The sequence below is a fragment of the Pristis pectinata genome, chromosome 23 (genome assembly GCF_009764475.1).
Source record: "Pristis pectinata isolate sPriPec2 chromosome 23, sPriPec2.1.pri, whole genome shotgun sequence".
NCBI classification, from domain to species: Eukaryota; Metazoa; Chordata; class Chondrichthyes; order Rhinopristiformes; family Pristidae; genus Pristis; species Pristis pectinata.
The window spans coordinates 8,437,658-8,461,767 of record NC_067427.1 but is presented as its reverse complement, the minus strand read 5'-3'; the positions used below and the strand labels follow the sequence as shown (position 1 = coordinate 8,461,767).

The following is a 24,110-nucleotide window of genomic DNA, read 5'->3' as shown; positions in this document are numbered from 1 at the left end:
TATGGAGGATTTGTCAATAAAGCTCTCTTTCAGTTTGTCACTCAGTGCCAATTTGGATTTCATTTTCAAGCCCTGGAGTAGGATCTAATATGTTGTTAATCTGCAATTGAAATATTGATCAAATGTTAAAAGTGATAGTGTTGATTTTAAACTTTAAATACTCAAACTGTTGGCGAACTAAGACACCAACTTCTTAGCATCATCAAAGACCATTTTTAAAAGTACAACTTTTTCATGGGTTTAAGTTTAATTTTTTTGAGAAGACAATTGTACTGACAACCTAATATTACAAAACAAACAAAACCTGTTTGGGGTAGGACCTTGGTACAACAATATTTTGTTCTTGGGCTGTGGTACTTGCACAAGACCCGAGTTCCAAGTTAAGTTGGAACATGTTGTGGTAGTGTAGCGGTTAGTATAACGTTATTACAGTGCCAGCGACCTGCGTTCAATTCCAGCCGCTGTAAGGAGTTTGTACATTCTCCCCGTGTCTGCATGGGTTTCCTCTGGGTGCTCCGGTTTCCTCCCACGTTCCAAAGACGTACGGGTTAGGAAGTTGTGGGCATGCTACGTTGGCGCCAGAAGTGTGGCAACACTTGCGGGCTGCCCCCAGAGCACCCAATGCAAAGATGCATTTCACTGTGTGTTTCAATGTACATGTGGCTAATAAAGAGATCTTAAAGTTAAAATAGGTGATGGTAAATAAAGCAATGCTTTATTCTTAACAACTATCAATGCATCTCTAAAACTGACAGCAAATTACAGTAACTAGTGTTCTGTAAATCTACTTGCATTGCCATTCTCCTCATGGGAAGGAGGGGAGATTTCTACTCTCTCTCTAACCTTGCACCCATACCTGGCCCTCTTGAAAAATTGGTTCACTCGAGTCCTTCTGCATTAGTAGTTGACAGCAAGGTTACTTGGTCAAAAGGATAAAAAGAAATCACTGTGCTCTGGACTAAAAGCATTGCAAATAGAAAATCCAAAACAACATTTATCTTAACAGGTTTTTTTCCCCCTATTTTAATCAGGAACATCAAGTTCTCAATAATACTGATTGGCATACAATTATGTTAGCTTCTTTTAAATGACTCAGTTTATCATAGTATCAGCAGAACATTTAACATAATCAATAAACAGTGCAAACATGTTATGCTTCACAGATTAAACAATCTCAATGAGGTAGTGTTAAACCTGGATCCTTAAGAAATTTTAAATGAAAATATTTAAAACCAACAGATTAAAAATATTTAATCTGTTTAAAACATGCACAAATATCAAGGCAACAAGGAATGTACATGTCCATCAAGTTAAACACTTAAAATAGCATGATTAAAGTTTACCAATTTCTGCATGGTATGTTTTCAGTTTTTGTATAAAAACAACGTACCCAACAGACACCAAGTTGGGAAGGCAAAGATTAAAATTATGCCCCACAAATATTCTGCACAACAGCGAAACTTCATTATTTCTTGTTTGTTTCCATCCACTGGTCAGGAGCAAATAAAACCCTTAATAAATCTTCCACTTTTAAGAGTTCTGTGCTTTCAGCTGTCCAGCTCTGGCACCCAAGGCAAGTAAGCAATTTAAAAACAGAAAATGTTGGACATTCTGACAAAGGGTCTTGGACTTTCAATATTAACAGTTTCTCTTTCCACAGATGCCAAATGACCTGCTGAGTGTTTCCCACATTTTCCGTTTTTATTTCAGATTTCTGGCATGTTTTGTTTTGATTTTCAGGTGAGCAATTTTCTCTGCAGCTTATTTTTAACTGCTCCATTCCAGATTTGATTGCACAATTTCTCAGATCTCGTTGGGGAATTGGAATTCCCTAATCATGCCCAGCTCTTAAAAGAGGTAGAAATGACTAATGTGCCCTTATTACAAACCTCCATACATTTTTCTTTAAAATGGTCAGAGTAATTGATTGCATAAACAGTCCCTGTTTAAATATGGGCCTCAATATAGAGGTTTTCTTTAAGAAAAAGCATTGCAAGCACAGAAAGAGTGATAAAGAAAATAAGAGGTCATTTTGACAATGGGCAACAGAGAGAAAAAAAAAATCAGGAAGCCAGTCTCACCTCTCCCAGTGGGATGCAAATTAAAATTGAGAGATGTAAAATGGGTGCCCGATTTGTTAATTACACTTGCCTAGTTAAAACTAACCCCAAGGTAAACAAAGTTAGTAGCATTTCTCCACTAAATCACTTATACAACCACTTTGATGCGCAAACACATTCAAATAAGGTAAAAAGTCATTTAAAATTTATCCAAAACATTAACCACAGGAATGACAGCAGTCACTTGGGCCCAGTCTTCAGCTTCTTAGGCTGATGCAGCTTGGCTACTGAGTGCCATCTCATAGACCCAATGTTTTTGCCACACTTCCTGTAAAACCATCAACTGATAATGGTGGATGAATAAAAGTAAACAAAATAGGGTTTGCAGTATATTTGAAGGCTTAGCCATAGTATTGTTTAACTACGCTAAGAGGTCTGTGTATAACAATCACAAATATAGAGTGTCTTTAAAAACAGGTAACTCAGTTTGCCAGTCTGTAGGTAGATCCTTTAAAGTGGGCCTCAATTTGTTCCAGGGTTTTCCCCTTTGTTTCAGGTACGAAGAGTATCGTGAAGAGGAGATTCATGAAACTGAAACCAGAAAAGAGCCAGAAGGTCCCGTACTGAGTAATGTTCTCCTAGAAGAAGAAAGACTTTGTGACTTTGTATTGAAACACACATATCCAGGCAAACATTTAAAACAAGGAATATTCCAGTGTTTCAGTACAAGATGAACAAGTACATAAAAGAATTCATAGTGGCCATGCCTCAATTAATCCAAACTGACAGCGTTTTTCTTCTCTAACTGCAGAAAAGTCGAAGTCAAGTTTATTGTCACATGCACAAGTACATGTATGCACAGGTGCAATGACAAACTTACTTGCAGCAGCATCACAGGGACATAGCATCAGTTAAGTAGCATTCACAAGAAAAACAAATTAATTATACACAGCGATATTAAATTTGAAAAAAAAATTCTTTTTGGGAGCCTTCCTGCATCAGGAGCTATGATTTCAAACAAGTCAAAAATTGAGAGATTTGACAAATTAAAAGATTACATTCAGCATTAATTTCAAAAATGTGGAAAATTGCCCATGTATTTTCCTGTTTACAAAAAGCAGGACTAATCCAAGTCAGTTGATTAGTTCATGCCACACTCAAAGGAAGGTGTCAATCTCACCAACCACCTGTTGACTGACACCCATTGAGGACTTCGCCAGGACAACTTCAGCTCCATCTTCACATTCTTTGCTCAAACACAGACCAAGGCACTGAATTCCATAGGCAAGGTGGAAGTGACTACCCTTGACATCACAGCAAGCATTTGACCAGGTGTATCATCAAGAAGCCCTGGTAAGACTTACTTCAATGTTGAGTCATTTCGCACTCTAGATGATTACCCTGGTCAGAGGCAATCACAGCAGCTCCAGAACATCACTGCAGAGGTTCTTCAGGCAGTGCTCTAGGCCCAATTGTCTTCAGCTGCTTCATCAATGACCTTCCTTCCACAAGGTCGGACGTGGCTCAGTGTTCAGTCCTATTCATAGCTTCTTAGCAAATGAACTAGTAACAGTCACACCACAAAATGCCAGGCAGTGACTGCCACCACGGAGAGAATCTAACCACACATTCTTGATACTCAGTGGCATTACCATTGCTGAGGCCCGCAACATCGATATCTTTTAGGTCACCATCGACTATAAACTCAACTGAACCAGCCATATAAGCACTGTGGGTACAGAAACAGATCAGAGGCTGGGTATCTTGCAGTGAGTCTCTTCCTGAACCCTGACTTCATCTGCAAGATCCAGGACAAGAGTGTGATGGAATATTCTTCGCCAGCCTCTGTGACTGCAACTTCAACATTTCCCAAGCTCAACATCATCCAAGGCAAAGCAATCTATTTGATTGGTATCCATCAACCAGCTTGAACAGTCACTCCCTCCACTACTGACACAGTTGTGACGGCAGTGCATTCTACTTACACAATGCACTGGAGTTACTCTGTGTTACTCTGAGAGCACCTCTGCCCCCAAGAACAAGGGCAGCAGGTTCATGACAACACCAATGCCCCCCTCAAGTCACGCACCATTCTGATTTATAGATGAATTGCCAGTTCTTCATCGCCACTAAGTCAAAATCTTGGAATTTCCTTCCTAACGGCACTGTGGGAGCATCCTCACTAGGAGGACATAGAACAGAAGATTACAGCACAGTACAGGCCCTTCGGCCCACAATGTTGTGCTGACCTTTTTTCCTGCTCTAAGATCTAGCTAACCCTTCCCTCCCACATAGCCCCCCCATTTCTCTATCATTCATGTGTCTACCTAAGAGTCTCTTAAATGTCCCTAATGTATCTGCCCCCACAACCTCTGCCGGCAGTGCGTTCCACACACCCACCACTCTGTGTAAAAAAAAACTTACCTCTGACATCCCCCTTATATCTTCCTCCAATCACCTTAAAGTTATGTCCCCTTGTGTTAGCCACTGTCGCCCTGGGAAAAAGTCTCTGACTGTCCACTCGATCTATGCCTCTTATCATCTTGTACACCTCTATCAAGTCACCTCTCATCCTCCTTCTCTCCAAAGAAAAAAGCCCTAGCTCACTCAACCTATCCTCATAAGACATGCTCTCCAATCCAGGCAATATCCTGGTAAATCTCCTCTGCACCTTCTCTAAAGCTTCCACATCCTTCCTATAATGAGGCAACCAGAACTGAACACAATACTCCAAGTGTGGTCTGACCAGAGTTCTATAGAGCTGCAACATCACCTCGCAGCTCTTGAACTCAATACCCTAACTAATGAAGGCCAACACACCATACGCCTTCTTAACAACCCTATCGACCTGCGCAGCAACCTTGAGGGATCTATGGACGTGGACCCCAAGATCCCTCTGTTCCTCCATAATAGTACCTCCACAATTATTGCAAGGACTGCAATAATTCAAAACAGCAGCTCACCAATACCTTTGTGGGCAAACAGGGAGTGGCAAAAAAATGCTGGTCTTTACAATGACGTCCAGGTCCTCAAAAATGAATACAAATGTTGTCAATTTGACCTCAAATTAAGAATTTTGTGCAAGTTAATTGGACAAACAGAAAAATACTTACAAGAAGATCATTGAATTCCTTGGTTACTAGAAATGCAGTTATCCAGTTTGTTAGGACACATGCTCCACTTGCTATGCCTCTCACCCTCACAGGAAATATCTCTGACATCACCAGCCATGGAATTGGGCCACAGCCAATGGCAAAACCTGAGATGGATAATTTCATTAATAAATCTTGCTTTTTAATAAACATTATAAAAACTAGTTTTAAATCTCATTATTCATTCTAAATATGCATTAACATTTATTTTCTCCAAGAGATATTCACTACCTATAGTTGATGTTGAACTTATGCTTAATTATAACTTCAAGCGACCACGAATCATCCCCCAAGAAATGGATGATAACCTCCCATTATCAAATACACTTTGTCTAATACTCAGCAAGTACAAACTTAAGACAGATACATGATGGAACCCACCTCCCCCACAAACAACTTTGCTGATAAATGGCATCATATCAGTTCCACTGAAACTCTTTCAATAATCCAGCTGCTCTGTTAGAGCCACTGTGACGAAGGTAGAATGAGATAGGTAGATGGAATTTTAAAATGCACCTCTGATGACACATGGGGAAAAATAGGGACCAGTGTGACTCAGTAAGATTTAACAAGATTTCCACTTGCTAGGGTACATAGTACATTTCTTATCCAGTTTCAAAATCAAATTGCTAGCTACATTTTCAAAGTTCATGGAAATCATGGAGGTCAGATTTCAGCTTTGTTTTCTGACAAGTTAACAGGTCCTTGGGTCCAATGGTGATTTTCCTCAATAGAGCGCCTCAGTTACAGACTTGTACAACTTTCCATAGTTGCTAGAGATCAAAGCACAAGTTCTGACTTTCTCCCTCCTGCCTTCAAGTAGCCTGTCACCAATGATCGAGGTTGGCAGATGAATAAATGGCACTCAAGGAGAGTAGCTGGCAGGCCCAATACACAAAAGGTATGTGAATGTTGTTTAATAAAATGGCATAGTACCATTAATGTACCACTGGGACATCATTTGACATCGAAGGAAAGATTGATCTTGGAGTGTATATAACAGGTCACCTGCTCTCCAAGGATTAAATTGAAACTACACAAAATAGCATAGTACTTCCTGGAATTCACAAGGCTAGGGGTTGATTTGAACGACTTAAGGTATTAGATGGAACTGAAAGGACATCACTTGTGTGATGTGGGCATTTCTTGCAGGGTGAGCATTTGTTCCCCATCTCTAACTGCTCTCGAACTGATCGGCTTGCTTGCCCTTTCGAAAGGCATTTAGGAGGCAGCCACGTAGCTGGGGGCGGGATGGCAGAGCGCAGAAGGGGTAAGGAAGTTAGATTTCCTTCGTTTAAGGACATTAGTGAACCACATAGATTTTTATGACCATCCATTTGCTCTACAATTTCCATTATGGATAGCAGCTTTGTATAAACACCAAAGAAAATAGTTCTGTTGACTCGGGATAGGTAGAGAGTAAAGATTAGGGGCAAAAGTAAACTGACCTCCCTTATTTGGTTCCATGCTCCCCCTTCCTCTCCTATCAGATTCCATCATCTGCAGTCCTTGTTGCCTCCACCTGTCACCTCCCAGCCTCTGTCACTATCTCCACTCTCCCCCCCTCCATCTATCACCCCTCCTCACCAGGATCCCTCCACTGCTTGCCAGCTCTCGCTCCACCCCTACCCCTTTCCTCTCTATACTGGCCATCTCCCTTCTATCTTTCAGTCCACATGAAGGGTCTCGACCCGAAATGTTGGCTCTCCATTTCCCTCCACAGATGCTGCCCGACCCGCTGAGTTCCTCCAGCTGTTTTTGCTTTCCTCCAGAATCTGCAGTCTCTTGCGTCTCCACTAAAAATTAGGGTCAGAATTTTCAAGGTTGAAGTTAGATCACAGGTCAGCTATGATCTCACTGACTGACAGATCAAGTTGGAGATGCTAAACACTCTGTCTCCCATTTAAAAAAAAGATGGATTTAGATTTACCTGCTATAAAAATAACTAGACAGATAAGGGGTAACCAAGTTGGAGCATCTGTTGCCACAGAGACTGAATTCTGAGCGTAAGCTTTGTGAAGAGAAGAATTATTGACGTTTTCTTGCCAGATTTTAAAATACACTCCAAAGACCAGTGTACTGATTGCCATGATCACAGCTGTTAAATAAATACAAAAGAAATAATTAACTGTTGAAAGCCCCAACACCAGTTTTAAAGAAGCATTATAGTTTGCACTTTCTACCAGACCAACCATACTAAACTTTGTGTTTGTGTTAATATCATTGATGGAAACTTGTATAAAGTTTTCTGCTGATACCGGGAAACTTTGGGCTATGCTGTACAGTACTTTGGCAATCCATGCCAATGCATTTTCACATGGACAGGACTTCTTTAGAGGCTACAATGTAACTAGATGGTAGATGTGCCACAGGAATGTTGAGTACAATCAAGGAAATTTCACAAACTATGAAGTGGCATAGAATTATTTACACACAAACTTAAAATGGAAGTGGTACTACTCTGCAGCCACACAAACATTCCAGGAGTTTCCAGGCTCACGCTTTCAAAAGGTTAAGCAGGGAAAATGTTTCTAATCACTACAATATAGCAACACTATCCACTTTGCACTAAAACAGATTTTGTTCTAATTGTGCTCTCTCTTGTAAAAATCATGTATAATTTGTTTAATTAGTGTTTTTCTTGTGAGTGCTCCTTATCAGATGCTGTGTGCCTGTGAAGCTGCTGCAAGTAAGTTTGTCATTGTACCTGTGCGTACATGTACTTGTGCACACGACAACAAACCCGACTGACTTTTTTTTTGGATTCTCTGCAACTACTTGTGCAAAGTTTAAAGGAGGAAACATTTAGGAAAGAATGACTCGAATAGTGAACCAAGGTCTGCAACTGAATTTATATTGCTTGTGATTTGCCAGCGCTTTTTCCTGGAACTGGTGCAATGCACGGGATTCAACAGCTTCCAGTACCGTGGCATTGCACCCACAGTCTTACTGCCATCAAGTCCAAGTGTGGTGAGAAAAAGTGAAAATTATATTAGCAAGGTCTGGCATGGCAGGTTGGAAGTGTGCAACACATCTGTCAGTCAAGCAAAGAAATAGGATTTAAATTGTGCTGTCAGGTGGTGCTCAGTGCGTTGGGATAGATGACGCCCAGCTCTGCAGTATGACCACAGCATTCCTGGATCACACAAAGGTTCTCAATAGCCTTACATACAATGAAACTGGCAGAGTTTACACCAGACAGAACCTTTAGGTTCACAATGAATGCCTCAAGCTCTTTAAAAATACTGAATCTTAGTAAAACAAAATTACTTTTGGTTCACACAGCTGCCCAGGATTTCGGATGTATGCATGAAGAGTTTCCACAATGTGCAGAGCTTTAGTTGTACTAAAAGCAGATCTCCTGGAAGCTCACCTGATATTGCCAGGAGGATTTTTCTCCCTGCTTTGTCCATGATAAGAGCAGCTATTGCAGTGAACACCACCTGAACAACACCAACTATTACCGAACCTTCACTGCTGTGCTGAAAGAGAATGCACATGAACAAGAGAATACTACATGAGCGAATCAACTCCTATAATATCCTTGCTGTTGTTAATGCTGTTGAAACTCGCACATTTACATTGATTAGCTGTCTTGGTCTTTAAAACCGCTGCTCTAACAGGACCACTTTCAACTAACTGCTGGTTTTATACATTCTATTTTAGAAACAATACAGACAGACAAACTTTAGGTTCCTGGAGAACAACCAGATTCCTTACAAATGCAGTTTTCTTAGTAAGAGCATGGAACATTTGTTGTAAAATGAAAATATACTGCCTAATGATTATGAAACTTTGTTACCTTAAAATTTGCTCGCTCAAAGATGGTTTCAGCATAAAACATAACAGCATTGATCCCACTTAACTGCTGAAATAGCATCAGAAATATCCCAATAAGTAAAGGCTTGTAGACTGTTGAATCTTTTAGATCGGACAGTACAAATTTGGTATTCTGCAAACAGAATTAAAGTAAAATTGATCAGACAAATTTTAGAATCAGAATCTTACAGCACAGAAATGGGCCCATGCCAACCTTTTATTAGTCCCACATCCCCCCCCCCCCCCAATTAGGACCATATCCTTCTATGCCTTGCCTACTTAAGAGTCTGTCTAAATGCCTCAACTGTATTAATTGTATCTTATTCCACCAGCGCCTCTGGCAGCATGTTGTAGATATCAACCACTCTGTTGAAAAACCTTCGGATCCCCTTTAAAACTTCTAGCATTCACCTTAAACTTACGCAGACTTGCACAAAACTGTAGTTGATCCCCTCCAACACTATTGCTTGATCTAAGTTACTAAACTCAGATCATAAACAATGCGCAAGTAGGGTGATGGGGTTTACAGATGTCCTACACCAAAGACATGCCTGTAATCAAGTACTGCTTTGGTCAGGTCCTCGAGATTTTGCAAGTCAGGTACTTCTGACAACTTTAATTCATTAAAGTATTAAAACCTCATTTATTCCACCGTTTTATATCCAACTGTCTCACTTCAAAAGCTTAGTCCCATTAAACACCCACTGAAAAGACAAAACTTTGAAGCCCCAAGTTATATCACGTGATTATAAATTTGTGTCAAACACAACTCAGCGAGGGGTACTCCCATCCTCAATTCGAAAGAGAGTAATGACCACCAAAAATATAATGGAGACACAAGAGTCTGCAGATGCTGGAATCTGGAGCAAAAAACAAACTGCTGGAGGAACTCAGCGGGTCAGGCAGCATCTGTGGAGGGAAATGGACAGTCGATGTTCCAGATGAAGGGTCACGACCAAAAATATAATGATGGTAAAACACATTAGCACACACCAACTTAGTTAAAAAGGTTCAATTGAAAGTCACTAAATACCTGTGCACTGCAGCTCTCTTCAATCTGCCTGCATTCCTGCTCACAATCTACTTCAGGTCCTCTAAGCCACACCAGAACAGCTAGTGCTTCAGAGCGTTTGTTCTTACTCAGTAGGTACCTTGGGGTTTCAGGCATGAAACACATGAGTATTACCATGATGGTGGGTGGAACAGAGGAGAACACAGCGAGCCAGTACCAAGGCAAAATCATTCCTGACAAAACCAAAGAAACAAAGCAACTACATTACCTTCACATTGTAACCCAGCTGAGCCATCACAATTCTAGTCATTCAATGATTAAATAAAATTGTGGGTTAATCAGATTCAAGATACGCAATGTGATACAGCCACTTCTGGATTGTTCTTCTGTCTCTGGCTCCCATAACCCACGACTTTTACAGTTAGCACCAGTACTATATAATTTTTGTTTTGGGTCTTGGTGACTGGTTTGCAGAGAAGGGGAGGGACAGAGAGAACAAAGGAAATATTTGCAATAGGCCAGAGCCCAAGGGACGCAATCCTCTTGGTGCCCTCTGGTTAAAAGATCAATAGTCAGTGAGAGACTCCAACAACATGTTGCAACCTTCAACCTCCGGGGGAGTCACCTCCTACCCGTTCAGCATTCCAATGGGACCGCTCCCCCCCAACCCCATAACCTCCTGGTTCAGACTTCTACCTGCACCAAAACTACAGAATATGCACCACCTCCTTTCCCATCACCCGGGGATTCAAACAGTCCTTTGCGGTGGAACAGCAGTTTTCCTAACCTAGTGTACTGTGGTCAGTATTCACCACGTGGAGTCCTCTGTACCAGAGAAACCAAATGCAGATTGTCAACTGTTTTGCTGGACATCTCCATACAGTCTGCAAGGATGACGCAGAATATCCAGTTGCCTGTCACTTTAAGTTTTCACCCCACTCCCACTTTGACTCCATCTTTGGATTCCTGCAATGTTCCTGCAAAGCTCAAGCACTTCCTGTCCCACCTAGGCATGGCATAAGGACTCAATATTGAAGTCAACCATTTCTGATAATCAGCCCTTCCTGCTTGTGTCAGAACTGCCCACCTCTGATGAAAGGTCATCCACTCAATCCCTCTCTCTCCACAGATGCTGCCTGATCTGCTGGCTATTTCCAGCATTCTCTATTGTGACAGATTTGCAGCAGGTGCTGGGTTGTGTCACCAAGAAATGCTGATTTCTACCCCATCTCCTTCTTTGCAACATTCTTGTTTTCTCAGTTTTCCAGTTCTGATGAAGTGTCTTTAGCCTGAAACATTAACTGTTTCTCTCTCCACAGATGCTGCCTGACCTGGATATCTGCAGCACTGTTTTTATTTCAGATTTCCAGCATTGGCAGTTTTAACATGACAACTACGAGATCAGATCCCCCCCAAACGCAACCACATTCCTTCTCCCACACCATATTCCCTCCCGACCCTGTTTACCACATGAGGAGCAAACTGATTGTAAGCTGGAACTGTGCCTGATTGCCAGATGGAGAAGACTGATCAATTTGGATTCAGTATAACCTCTCTTTTAATAATTAGATAGAATAGGCCCTTCGGCCCACGATTTCTGTGCCGACCATGGTGCCAATTTAAACTAATCACAACTGCCTGCACACGGTCTGTATCTCTCTGACCCCTGCCTGTACATGTGTCTGGCTAAATGTTTCTTAAACGCTTTCATTGTATCTGCTTCTATCACTGCCCCCAGCAGTGTTTTCAAGTGAATATAAACCAAATGAAGGCATCAAAGCAATCCTGAGAACAAACTCCAGAAAAAAAGGCCAAAATTGCGGGGAGACGGGGACAGAAGCAAGATAGACTTGACTGGGAACATTCAATGATTACACACTGACTGACCTAGTAAAAATACATAAAACTTTAACTTAAAAGAAGAATGCCATTCATACCTCCAACGTATGCACCCATGATTCCTGTTACTACCATCAGCTGAACGCAGGACCCCAAAAGCCCCCGTACTTTAGGATGAGCTGTTTCAGAAATGTAAACCTGGGAAAAAAAGTCTAAGTAAGCACTTTGCACAAAAGAGACTTTTGGCGACAACTATCCTTATGCATCAAGAGAGCAGCTTCCTGAGCAACAGTATAACATTGTTCTCAGATTGGGAACATTTTAAATTGGAGATGTGATTCATCAGTTGTGCTCATGTCATTTTTGAGATGCATCACGAGTGGTCGGTTATTGACAACGGCAGGGATGTTGAGATTGCCACAAGGGATCAGCAGGTAGCCAGTGAGTCAGACAGTCAAAATTATAATGGTTACTTGGAGAAGGTCTAATCAGCACTGCAGATGATAGATTTTCCTCAGCTAAGTTTGCCCTCCAGTGGCTGAGCAGGGCTCCTACACTTTCCTTCCAAGTGGTGAATGAAAAGGCATCCATTAAAGTCCAGAAAGCAGATATTTCAGAGAAGGAAGGGGAAGTGCTAACATTAAAGCAGGGAATTTGCAGAGAGCAATTTACTGGTTGGTATTAATTTCTGTAGATCTGAATCAATTAAGTAGGCAGAGGGGAATCAACACAATGTATAAAAACATTAAAAAAAACAGGCCTCAAATCCACACACACAAGCAAAACAAATTCAAACTCTCTTTCAGACACGAGAGAACTTCTATAAATATTTCTTTAAAAAAAAGAGTTGACAAAGTGAGTGTTCATCCTAGAAAATGAATCCAGGGAATTAATACTGAAAAACAAGGAGGGGGCTCATGAATTAAACAGTAGTTTGCATTTACTAGAGGATACACACAATATTCCAGAAATACCTCTTAATCAGGAGTTGGAAGGGAGTTAAGGATCTAAGGAAAATTAGTTCAAATGAAGAAAACAAACTGTTGAAGCTGTGAGCTGACAAGTCTCCAGAACCTTTAGGCTTTTAAATGAAGTGGTTAGTGACATAGTTAATGCTTTGGATTTAATTTTCCAAAATGGCCCAGATTTGGGAAAGGTCCCATTAGATTGGAAATTAGCAACTGTATCACCTTTATTCAAGAAGGGATTGGGAAAGCAGGCCAGTTAGCTTAACATCTGGCATACAAAAATGCTGGCCGTTATGAAAAATAACACACAGCCTGGCACTTCGGGGAAAAAAATTTAAGGTAACCAGGCAAAGTCAACACGGTTTTGTGAAAGGGAAAATCGTTTCACCAACTTTGAGCTCTTTAAAGATATAACGTGTTGTGGATGAAGGGCATCCAGGTGGATGAACTATACTTAGATTTCCAGAAGGCGTGACGCGGCATCAAAGATTATTGCAGAAAGTAAAGGCCCACAGTGTAGGAGAACAAGGGATTAGCCGGCTAATAAGAAACAGCAAGTATAAATGAGACTTTTTTCTGGCAAAGTGTAACAACTAGTGTGCCACAGGGATCAATGTTGGGACCTCAACTTTTTACAATTTATATAAATGATTTGGACAAAGGGACTGATGAAGATATGATTGCTAAATTAGTTGATGACAAATAAAAGTTAGGAAATTAAGTTGTGAAGAGAACACAGGGTGGCTCCAGAGGGATAGAGACAAGATAAAGTGAGTAGGCAAAAGATAAATGGGGTAGAATGTGTGAAATTGTCCCTTTTGACAGGAAAAATAAGAGCATATTATCTAAATAGGTGAGATCTCTGAGGTAGAAGAATCTGGGGTACCACGTACGGTATTCGTCTCCTTATTTAAGGAAGGATGTTAATGTGTAGGAAGCACTTCAGGTGGTTTACCAGGCCAATATCTGGAATGGGCAGGTTGTCTTGTGAAGAAAGGTTGAACAGGCTCCAGGGAAATAAAAAGCAAGCAAAAGGGTATGGAGAGGAACGCCCTTGTGAGAGCTGGCACGGATCCACTGAGTCTTACAGCCTCCTCCTGTGTTGTAGTAGGAAAGAATACCATTGGTTACAGATTTGAAGACTCTGCTTTGAAGAATGATTTGTAGTCTTTAAACATTACTGTAAGAAAGTTCTCAAGCTTGTTATACAGCATTTGTACTTACTGGCACAATAAGTGATGTTATTCCACTGGCTAACCCAGTCATGATTCTGCCAGTGTAAAGCATCCAGATTTTCTGCGCTCCAACAATGACTGTAAACCCAGTAATATATGGAAGACCACACATCATCAGACTTCGCTTTCTGCCAAATTTATCAACGAGCCATCCTCCTACTATGCCACCCACGGCTGCTCCTATGGTAACTAAGGACTGCAAAGGTAGATAAGTACAAAGTCAATTTACTTTTGTATCATTGAAATAAACATTGCAGTTTCAATCTCAGTAGAACAAAACCATAAGGTAATACCGTACACTGCTCTTAAAAAGCCCAAAATTCAGCCCCAAGTTTTCAGTATGTGCTGAATCACTGAAAAGCTGGTTTGGAGAATGGAGTTAGCATAACCCCATAGAAGATTATCCGGTGGAAAAAGTGAGGAATGGAACGCCAGTGTGATATTAATTATTAAATAAATACCATTTGTAAGGATAATTATAATAATTACAAGGAAAGTAATTTAAAGAATTTTGATATCGGCACTGTTTCTTCAGACCTTTGCAATGAAGACTTAAAAAAAAGCATGGTAAGAGTTCAGAAACATTTGGGGAAAAGGTGGAAAGTTTAGGCACAGATTTAGCCAACATGAGCCAAAGGGTTGAATTCCTGGCCCAATGTTAGCTTTGTGACTTCTGATGACTAACAAGGATGTCACAGTATTACTCGACACTCAGGTGAGAAAGGGAGGGCAGGAGAAAGACGTGTTATTCTGGGGGTTCTATGAAAGGGGTGGAGATATCTTCAGAGCACGGAAACCGAAATGGTCCCATCACTCCCATTTGCCCACATCAGGGCCTTATTCTTCTACGCCTTGTCTATTTAATTATCTAAATGCCTCTTGAACCAAAGTCAAATTAGACTTGATTTTCTTCTTTACCCAATCCCTACTGGCGTGTTCCGTTCAACACATTGTTTGGATCTGTATATCAATGAAGGTTTATTACGTTTCTTGATCGGTGCTTACAAGTCCCACAATACTATATCCTCACACAAGTCAGCCTTTGACAAAAACAGTTGAGTCAAAGATCATAAAGCAGGGAAAACCAGATAGTGATTTCAGACAGATGGCACTGGTCACATCTCAAAGTTTCACCTTATGCTTTTGTTTCTTTGTGAATGAAGCAGAAGTTGTGTCTTATGGTCAGGGGTTATTAAGAAACAATGAAGGAGCATCATATATTGCTACAATTGGAAGTTGGAATTGGAGGGGAGGGAGATAAAGGAAGCAGGGTAATGGGTGGATAGACACAAGCCATTTTAAAATTCTGCTTGACAAGCATGTTGGAACACCAACATGGGAGTGTACAAGCATCCATCTGAGAGGAATGGGAAAGTGAAGAGTGGAACCAATGGTTTCATCTGGCAGAGGAGCAGCCATCATTGGATAAAAGACAGACAGGCGACGACTGAAGGACCTGCCCACTTACATTAGACAGAAAAGGTGAAACAGTGACAGCTTACCCCAAACCAGGAAGCCTGAGTGGAATCAAGTTTCAGATTTGGGTTTACATTAGACTCCAGTTCTGGAATGGCAGGAGAACTATAACCAAGGACAAATCCAAAACTGAGGGGGCCCAACACAGCAGCAAACGTGGCCAGGTATAGATTCCCATTCCTTATTTTACTGTAAAAAGAAAATCAGGAAAAAAGTTATCCTTTAATTCAAAACTCAATCTTTCATCACTGGAATAATTCTAACATCCATCAATGCTTATTCTTCCATCCGAACTTAAAACTATTTTGCAGCATCACAAATCGGCTTTATAATACCTGCTGAAACATCTAGAGGCTTTTTTTGAAGAATGATTGGTTAGAAAAAAATATTGGTTAGCAAAGAAATAAAGAAAAATTGGTTAGATCAATATAAGTTCTGTTTGATCTGTTCAGCTGGCTGATTTCCAAACTCAATTAGATCCCATCATGCCAGATATGCAATAAAAAGTATTCACCTGCATCCTGAAATTTGTACATTTAATATTAACAATCAGGGGTAAACATATGAAAGTGGAACAGTCTGAAAAACAATGTCAATTTTGTCTATTTGCTCAGCTGATCATTTAAAAAAAATCAATTTGTCAGAGCAAAATCTCTTTCAAACTCAAAGTTGCAAAAGAAGCCAGAGTCACAGGAAGTAAAGAGGCTGAAAGTCAAATTTTAACTCAAATTCTGTTTAAGAAACTGACATTGCTGGCCAACATCAGTGTGGGGGGGGAAAAGCCCAAGGGAGCACTGTAATGAGTTGTTGACTGTTAAGTTACAGGTTAAGAATTTGCAATTACATGCAGGAAATTAGTCTGACTTCCATGTTACATTCACTTTCAGCTAAATGAAGGATCCTTGGTTTTAGGACAGGACTGAGAGCACTGCAGGTTTGCCACTGGGCTTGCCAATAATGCTCTGCTGCAACGAATGTTCTGCTGCTGCATGGCTCCAACCCACTGCTGACATCACTGTATCATCCTTCTGTGAGGCACATTGGAAAGTGAGTGGCAGCTCAGCTGCAAGCAGCAGGAAGTCAGGTCCTGTCCATGGGCTACCTGACGGCCTTTGACAGCTCATGCGATCAGAATACATTTCACTGCTTCCAAATGTTGGTAACCAGAGCCATCTGGAACCAGATGGAATAAAAATTAAACAGTATTGAAAGTGCTTCAGAATGATTAACTTTATTGCACGTAAATGCTGCTAATTAACAAAAATATACATTAAAATAAAAAACTTACTGGTATTGGTTTATTATTGTTACTTGTACCGAGGTACAGTGAAAGACTTGTCTTGCATACCGATCGTACAGGTCAATTCATTACACAGTGCAGTTACATTGAGTTAGTACAGAGCGCATTGAGGTAGTACAGGTAAAAACAATAACAGTACAGAGTAAAGTGTCACAGCTACAGAGAAAGTGCAGTGCAATAAGGTGCAAGGTCACAACAAGGTAGATCATGAGGTCAGAGTCTATCTCATCGTATAAGGGAACCGCTCAATAGTCTTATCACAGTGGGGTAGAAGCTGTCCTTAAGTCTGGTGGTACGTGCCCTCAGGCTCCTGTATCTTCTACCCGATGGAAGAGGAGAGAAGAGAGAATGTCCCAGGTTGGTCAGGTCTTTGATTATGCTGGCTGCTTCGCCAAGACAGCGAGAGGTAAAGACAGAGTTCAAGGAGAGGAGGCTGGTGTCTGCGATGCACTGGGTTGTGTCCACAACTCTCTGCAGTTTCTTGCAGTCACCTGAACTTATTTCAGCAAACCCATGGGCCCATGCTGTATGTGCCAATGTGCCAGCTATATTACTAGTGGGTAGCTAAGGGGCCAGATACAAAGTGTATCCAACGACTCAGCCGGGGACATTATATAAATGCCACAGAGAGATACGGCATGGAAACAGGCTCGTCAGCCCATTGAACCTGCACTGAACCTGAACAGCTCACTGAACTGATCATCAAGCACTCATTTACAGTAATCCTAACACTAATCCCATTTTATTCTCCTCTCATTCCCAGCAACTCCCCCAGATTCTATATTTAGGAGCAATTTACAGTGGCCAGTTCTGGACATGTCCATTTTTGGGATGTGGGATGAAACCGGAGTACCTGGAGGAAACCCAAGACAGGGAGAAAGTGCAAATTCCACACATGCAGCACAGGTGGTCAGGATTGAACCCAGGTCACTGGAACTGAGATCGCAGTTCTACTAGTTGCACCAGGCTAATGCCCCTGAACTCGATAGTAAATCCCAGGTACACCAAAGGTATGAATTGCAACTTCCAGGCACTGCAATGCATAAGCACAGAAGTCTGGAACATGTTATCATGCACACTGCAGCTAGCCAGCAGTTGAAAACCAACCTTGTTGGCAAATTAAAATTAAAATCTTAATTAGTGCCTAATCTACCCAGCAAAGAGGAATCAAATTGAAAAATCTTAGCATAAAAAAGTTCAGTATCTAACTGATTTACACAATTTAAACATAGATTAATATAAGATGGTTCTACATTTTGTGGTTAAAAGAACAACACTTGCTGCTCACCTTGCTACCAAGAGTTTTTGAATGAAGGCTCTGATTTAGAGCAAGCTGAGCTCAAGAACTGGGAATGTGAGTAAAAAAACTGCAAGGTTCTTCAACTGGTTGAAGAATCCTCACATACACTGGGAAGTACAAATTAGATTTAAACCACGTACAAGAGAATGATCAAATCCGAAGGGCAAGAGGCAGGATAAATTAAATTTTAGATCTCCAACACTTTTAACTTTGGGAAAAAAAAGGGACCCTGCATTTGTAAAATTAGACGATCTACAGCATCCGTGCACTTGTTCTGGAGTAACTCTTATTTATTATGGAATCATAGAACAGTACAGCACAATACAGGCCCTTCAGCCCACAATGTTGTGCCAACCTTTAAACCTCGCCTAAGACTATCTGACCCCTTCCTCCCACGTATCCCTCTATTTTAAATTCCTCCATATACTCATCTAGTAATCTCAAATTTGACCAGGGCAAGTTTATTTACTTTTGTCCTAATTTTTTCCAGCCTTTAGCGAGGAACAGGTAAGCAAGCTTTCCTTCACCCTGGCAAATGCAATGATTTTAGTGTTGAACTTACTGGCAAGGACCATCATGTTGCATCCAGTGGAACAGTGAAATATCCCTTGGCAAGTTCTGGATTTCTCAGTTTAATGTCAGAAGTACAGATGCTGGAAGTTGCTGTCAGCTTTACTACATTATAACTTGAGTCCTGTTAGCCTTGGCATTATCTACACAAAATCTGGGCCAATTTATTAGTTCTCTGCATTAAATCCAAGTTAAATAGCCCTGCATGAATATTTTACATTTCTGAGAATTATTTTACCTTCTGGAAAATAAAACTAATTCTGTAATTTCCTCTCTAAATTGGGAACCCAAGTCCCATGTATCTTGATCTACAAATACCCTTCATAAAAAGCTTCAATTTAAAACCACAATTCTAAACATAATTATAATATGAAATAATAGTTTAAAGACTAGAATATTTCCATTTACACCTGTGCCCTTGAGAAAACAGACATTTCACAACCTGCTATTTAATGTTCTTTTCCCCCTAGCTTAAGGGCAGGACCCAGCAACTTTCTCTCCTGTCTCTTTGCAACCTAACTTATCAAAACAGCTTTGGCTTGTAAAATCAAATCCCTGAACAGGAAAGAGAGTAAAGGGTGGTATCTGATTAAAGTTAATACATTAAGAACATGAGAAATAGTAAGCCATTCAGCCCCTTGCCCTGCTCTGTAGTTCAATAAGATCACGAAAGATCTTTCACACCAGCAGTACTTTCCTGAATTAGCCCCTTATTCTTTGATTCTCTCAATATCTACAAATCTCTTTGGCTAAATTGTGCTAAGCAGCTGTCTCCACAGCCCTCTCTGGTTAAGAATTCCACAGAAACGTTGACCGCCTGCTTTCCTCCACAGATGCTGCCTCGCCTGCTGAGTTCCTCCAGCATCATCGTGTTTTTCATCCAGATTCCAGCATCTGCAGTCCTTTATTTCTCTGCATCGAACCTTCTCTGTAACTGTAACATTTTACCCTGCATTGTTATTGTTTTACCCTGTACTACCTCAATGCACTGTGTAACGAATTGACCTGTATGAACGGTATACAAGACAAGTTTTCCACTGTACCTTGGTACATGTGACAATAATAAACCAATTTACCAAAAGGGTTAATGGGAGAAAATGGAACAGCAGTTTGAAACACATCGCAGGTCCCCCCCAAGCTTACAAATGCCCAACTTATGTACAGCCCGTATACATGAACGAGTGTTTGGGAGACTGGCAGGATGGATTTGCAGGGCTGCAGACATCTTCTGCCACCTGGGAACTTGGCTCGTAGCCACATTTCCATCTTGCGAACTATCTGGGTTATGAACAGTTGACAGGAACAGAACCGTGTCGCAACCTGGGGAAGACCTGATTGCTTCTTTGTCTGTGTAATGTGCTGTTAATAGTGAGGTTGTGGGACATGCTGACAGATACAATTACACTAATAGAACAAGAAAAACTGAGCAAAAATGATGGCAGGCAGGAACGGCTGGTTCTGATATCTTTTCTCAGATCGGGAAATCAGATCTGTACGCAGTATTCTTACCGGGGGCCAATATAATTGGAAAAAAATGTCTTTACTCTCATGCTAAAATTCTCTTACAATAAAGGCCAACGTATCAGTGGGCTTCAGAATCACTTGACGTACTTGCATGTTAACTTTCAGTGAATTCATGCTCGACACCTGGGGCCCTCTGAACCTTTTAATCCCTTCCCATTTGACCGCAATAATTGAACAGAGTTCAAGTTGAAAATGGAATAAATAGTGTCTGGCACTAAGTCTTCATTAGTTTGATAACCAGTGCAAATTTAGGGAAATGTGTGGATATTTAACTATCAGAAAGAAAATTAAGTAAATTTGCTGCAGCTTCTAGTAATCTAGGCATGCAATAAACTACAAGCAATTTACCACATGGAATTACTTAAATTTGTTTCAAAGTGGAAGTATTGCACAATGATGGACAATACACAAAACACATGCAACTTCAGGTGGTAACCACAGCAACTCCTCTAAATAACAGTACCGGTACGATGAGATTACAGACCCTGCTTTCAGCAACTGTGCACGCAAAGAAATGAGAATAGCAAAACATCTCACGTCCCAGCAATGAATTTTCACAAGACAGTCATCTTGAAAGGTTGTCCAAAGTAAGCCAGCCATATAGAAATGTGGTGGCATGGTTAATGCACACGCAAGAACAATCCTCTGCCATTATAAGAGAACTAACCATAGATTGCGTGAAGCAATGATGTTACCCTACAGGGCAAAGCACAAATTGACTTGCATCTTGATGTGTGACATGGTTTAGATTTATCAAACCTACTGATTTTCAAGGTTTTCAATATCAGAAATTTGCAGCTAGAGCCCATGGAATTGTAAGATAAAGACAGCTGAACTACATGCTGACCAACTATTACTTGCGGCAAATAAAATAAAACTGAGGGAAAGAGACACACACACAGGAAGCCAAAATGCATCTTTTTCAATAGCAAAGAATTGAAAACCTTGAAAATAGCGATCAGCCAGCAGCTTTGGGGCAAAATACTGAAGTTCCGAAAAAAAGTTCCAAAACAAGAGTCAAAAGCCAAGATAATCACAATCTGCTGGTTTACATTTTAGCTGGTGAGAGGCCTGCATTTCCTGTCACATGATATTGCTCTGTGCATCAGAAGAATATTTTCTGTGAAATGGGCCAAGATAAGACATTAAAATAGAACATTTAAAGCATCACGTCTGATGCAATTTGCACTTCAATGAGTTTGCACGGCTGCCGATAACATCCAACATGTTGGACTTGCAGAGTGGCTGAAGACAAGGAAGTCTGGAATCTGTGATGAGAAATCATGTGAAGTGGGAGAGCAGTGCCCCACTTGGGATTCCAAATGAGAGGCAGGTCAAACTAGCAGACCACAAAGTCAGAAAGTGGCCAGGTCAGAAATTTCACTTCCCTGTCCTGGACATTTTGGAACATATCTGAATGGACTTTTCTTGATTGAAATGACAGAAACTGAAGAAAAATATTAATTTTTATCCACAAAGAGAACTATTCGATCATTGAAAGATTTGCTCAACGATCTATTGCAAGAGTGTGATAAATTGGTGTAGGGTGAATAAGATAAACAAGGGGTAGTCACTTGATTTCCCAACAAGGTACAACTTTGTTTTCGACCTCTTTCTGGCATGTTCTCTACCAAATAACTTGAAGGTGTCACTGTCTATTCATTCAACAATAGTATAACTTTAAAGATGGTCATCTTTCTTAGATTACATGCACATCCCAACTCTGAACAGAGTACGTCACTTCAAGCTGGACTCCCATTTTATAGGCTTTGAGGTGTATCTCATTTCTGTCCTCAAAGACAATCGATCCATTCTTTGAAATGTTTACTAGCTATCGTGAGAAAATTCCACTATTTCAGACAGTTTAATAATTCGTCATTGGTTTTGAATATTACAAATGGTATCCAATTAAGAAAGGAGGGAGGGAAAAGCCACATAGATAGTCTTATGATAAAGCATCAATTCAGAGTGATATCTAGGAAGTCAGCATGAAAGACGTGTCCAATTAATTCTGTAGAGTTTTGCGAAAAGGGTGGGTAAATACGGGGATGTCTATAGATATCGCTAGAAAGGGGATAAACGGATTGTTCTCAGGCTGTGGTAACTGGGGATGGGGGCGAGACAGGGGACAGTGTATTCCAGATTGTAGGGATTGGTACTGAGGTCCCAACTATTCACAATCTCTATCACCGACTTGGCTGAAGGGAATAAATGTTAGTTTGCTGACGATACAAAGGTGGCATTGTGAGGAGAGAGGATGTTAAGAGGCTTCAAGAGGATACCAATGAGCGGGCAAAAACTCAGCAAGTGCAATTTAATATGGGAAAATGTTAAGGTATCACTTTGGGGCACAAAACCAAAAGCAGAGAATGGCAACATACGATATCCATGTTCAAAGAGACCTTGGCATCCTTGCCCACGTCACTGAATGCTGACAGGCGGGGGCAATAGCAATTAGAAAGGCAAACTGGCCTCTGAAGGTTAAATGGACACTAAGTTACTGTGTGTAGCTACATGGTAGTATTTGGGATGAGTTAATGGAAACATGGGGAGAATAAAATGGGATTCACGGAAATGGGTGCTTGATTATCAGTACAGACTTGGTGGGGCTTGTTTCTATGCTGTAGGGCACCACCATTACCCCATCAGATTGCCTCTGCATTAAACTGCTCATTGACAAGCTAACTTGGTGATGCAGGACAAGGACAAGCTGCCGCCTGGAAGAAAAGAGCTGCTGAAGATCTAAAAACAAGGAAGGCCACTTGAGTTTTTTTTTCGGTCATTTACTTCAGCTACTTTTCCAATCTCTGAAGAGAGACATTACTATTTAATGTGACCCACCATTCTAAAACCTTAAAGATCAAGCACGAATCAGTGAGCAGAGCTAGCAAACACAAAAGCTGATGCAGGAATTGTTTTTTCACCCAAAAGGGGAGAGGGGTCTGGTACAACTGTGTGAAGTGATGGAGACAGAAACCCTCATCACATTAAAATGTATCTGGATGCATATTTAAAATGCAATAACCTGCAGGGCTTTGGACCTAGTACGGAAGTTGGATTAACATGGGGTAGCTCCAATGCAACTTGGATGGACACAGCGATAAAATCCTGTATGATTCTGTACAGGGCATCGACAAGTGACGATTGTGCTGAAAGCACTGACCTAATACACTGTGATGTTTCACTCTGCACAGATGGTGCTCAACCTGCTGAGGTTTTACAGACTTCCAATAACGTGCATTTCACTTTCATGCACTAAGGCAACAAATATGCACTAAGCTATTTATCGTCATCCACCCATGTGCTATAAAGCCACATGGAGGAGCGAGATGCCGTTGCCCCCAGACTCCCACAACAGAGGATATGCACGAAACAGAGGACATCGAATAAACGCGGACGTAAACTGGTGCAAAACCCGGTACACACACAGTTCAGTGCGGCACTCGGCGCACAGGCACGTCGAGCAGCGGCTGCGCCACTCACCCGAGGTGCGGCTGCTCCCGGCCGCTACGGCGGGCGGCGGCCTCCAGCAGTGGGGCCCGCTCCTCGGCGGCCATCGCGGCTCCGGATGGTTGTTAGGGGGGCTGATCCTCACGTGACCCCGGCTCCGCTGATCCTCACGTGACAGTCGCCGCCCCTCCCGCTCCCCGGGGCGGGGCCTCGGCCGCGCACGTGACCCTCTCCGTTTCCCCGACAACCGGCGCCTCGCTCCCGCAGTCCCGGCCGTCGGAAGGGCGCATGCGCGCAGGCGGCCGCGTCACAGTCATGCGCAGAACGCTCTGTGACGGAAGGAGCTGACAAGGCGCCGCCATGTTTGATACAGGCCAACGAATCTTCCTTCCCCGCGGAGCGCTG

At 41.4% G+C, this 24,110-nt stretch overlaps 1 protein-coding gene across 1 annotated transcript; it reads right to left on the bottom strand.

Annotated features, from left to right (window-relative positions):
* Nucleotides 1–244: 244 nt before the first annotated feature.
* Nucleotides 245–23,948, bottom strand: slc2a8 (solute carrier family 2 member 8). Its single transcript, XM_052037019.1, has 10 exons — nt 23,739–23,948; nt 15,588–15,750; nt 14,075–14,281; nt 11,981–12,080; nt 10,065–10,276; nt 9,015–9,164; nt 8,586–8,694; nt 7,143–7,310; nt 5,174–5,319; nt 245–2,698 (listed from the first exon to the last, which is right to left on the bottom strand). The coding sequence occupies exons 1-10, from the start codon at nt 23,810–23,812 to the stop codon at nt 2,543–2,545; spliced, it is 1,485 nt and encodes a 494-aa protein (XP_051892979.1). The 5' UTR covers nt 23,813–23,948; the 3' UTR covers nt 245–2,542.
* Nucleotides 23,949–24,110: the final 162 nt, after the last annotated feature.

What these genes read in the sequence shown, in the direction of transcription:
- slc2a8 (XM_052037019.1), bottom strand. Translation starts at nt 23,812, where the DNA reads ATGGCCGCCGAGGAGCGGGCCCCACTGCTGGAGGCCGCCGCCCGCCGT. An exon ending in CGGGAGCAGCCGCACCTCGG is followed by an intron (nt 15,751 to 23,738) that starts GTGAGTGGCGCA and finishes TTCTTTTTACAG; the next exon opens with TAAAATAAGGAATGGGAATC. An exon ending in CTCAGGCTTCCTGGTTTGGG is followed by an intron (nt 14,282 to 15,587) that starts GTAAGCTGTCAC and finishes CTACCTTTGCAG; the next exon opens with TCCTTAGTTACCATAGGAGC.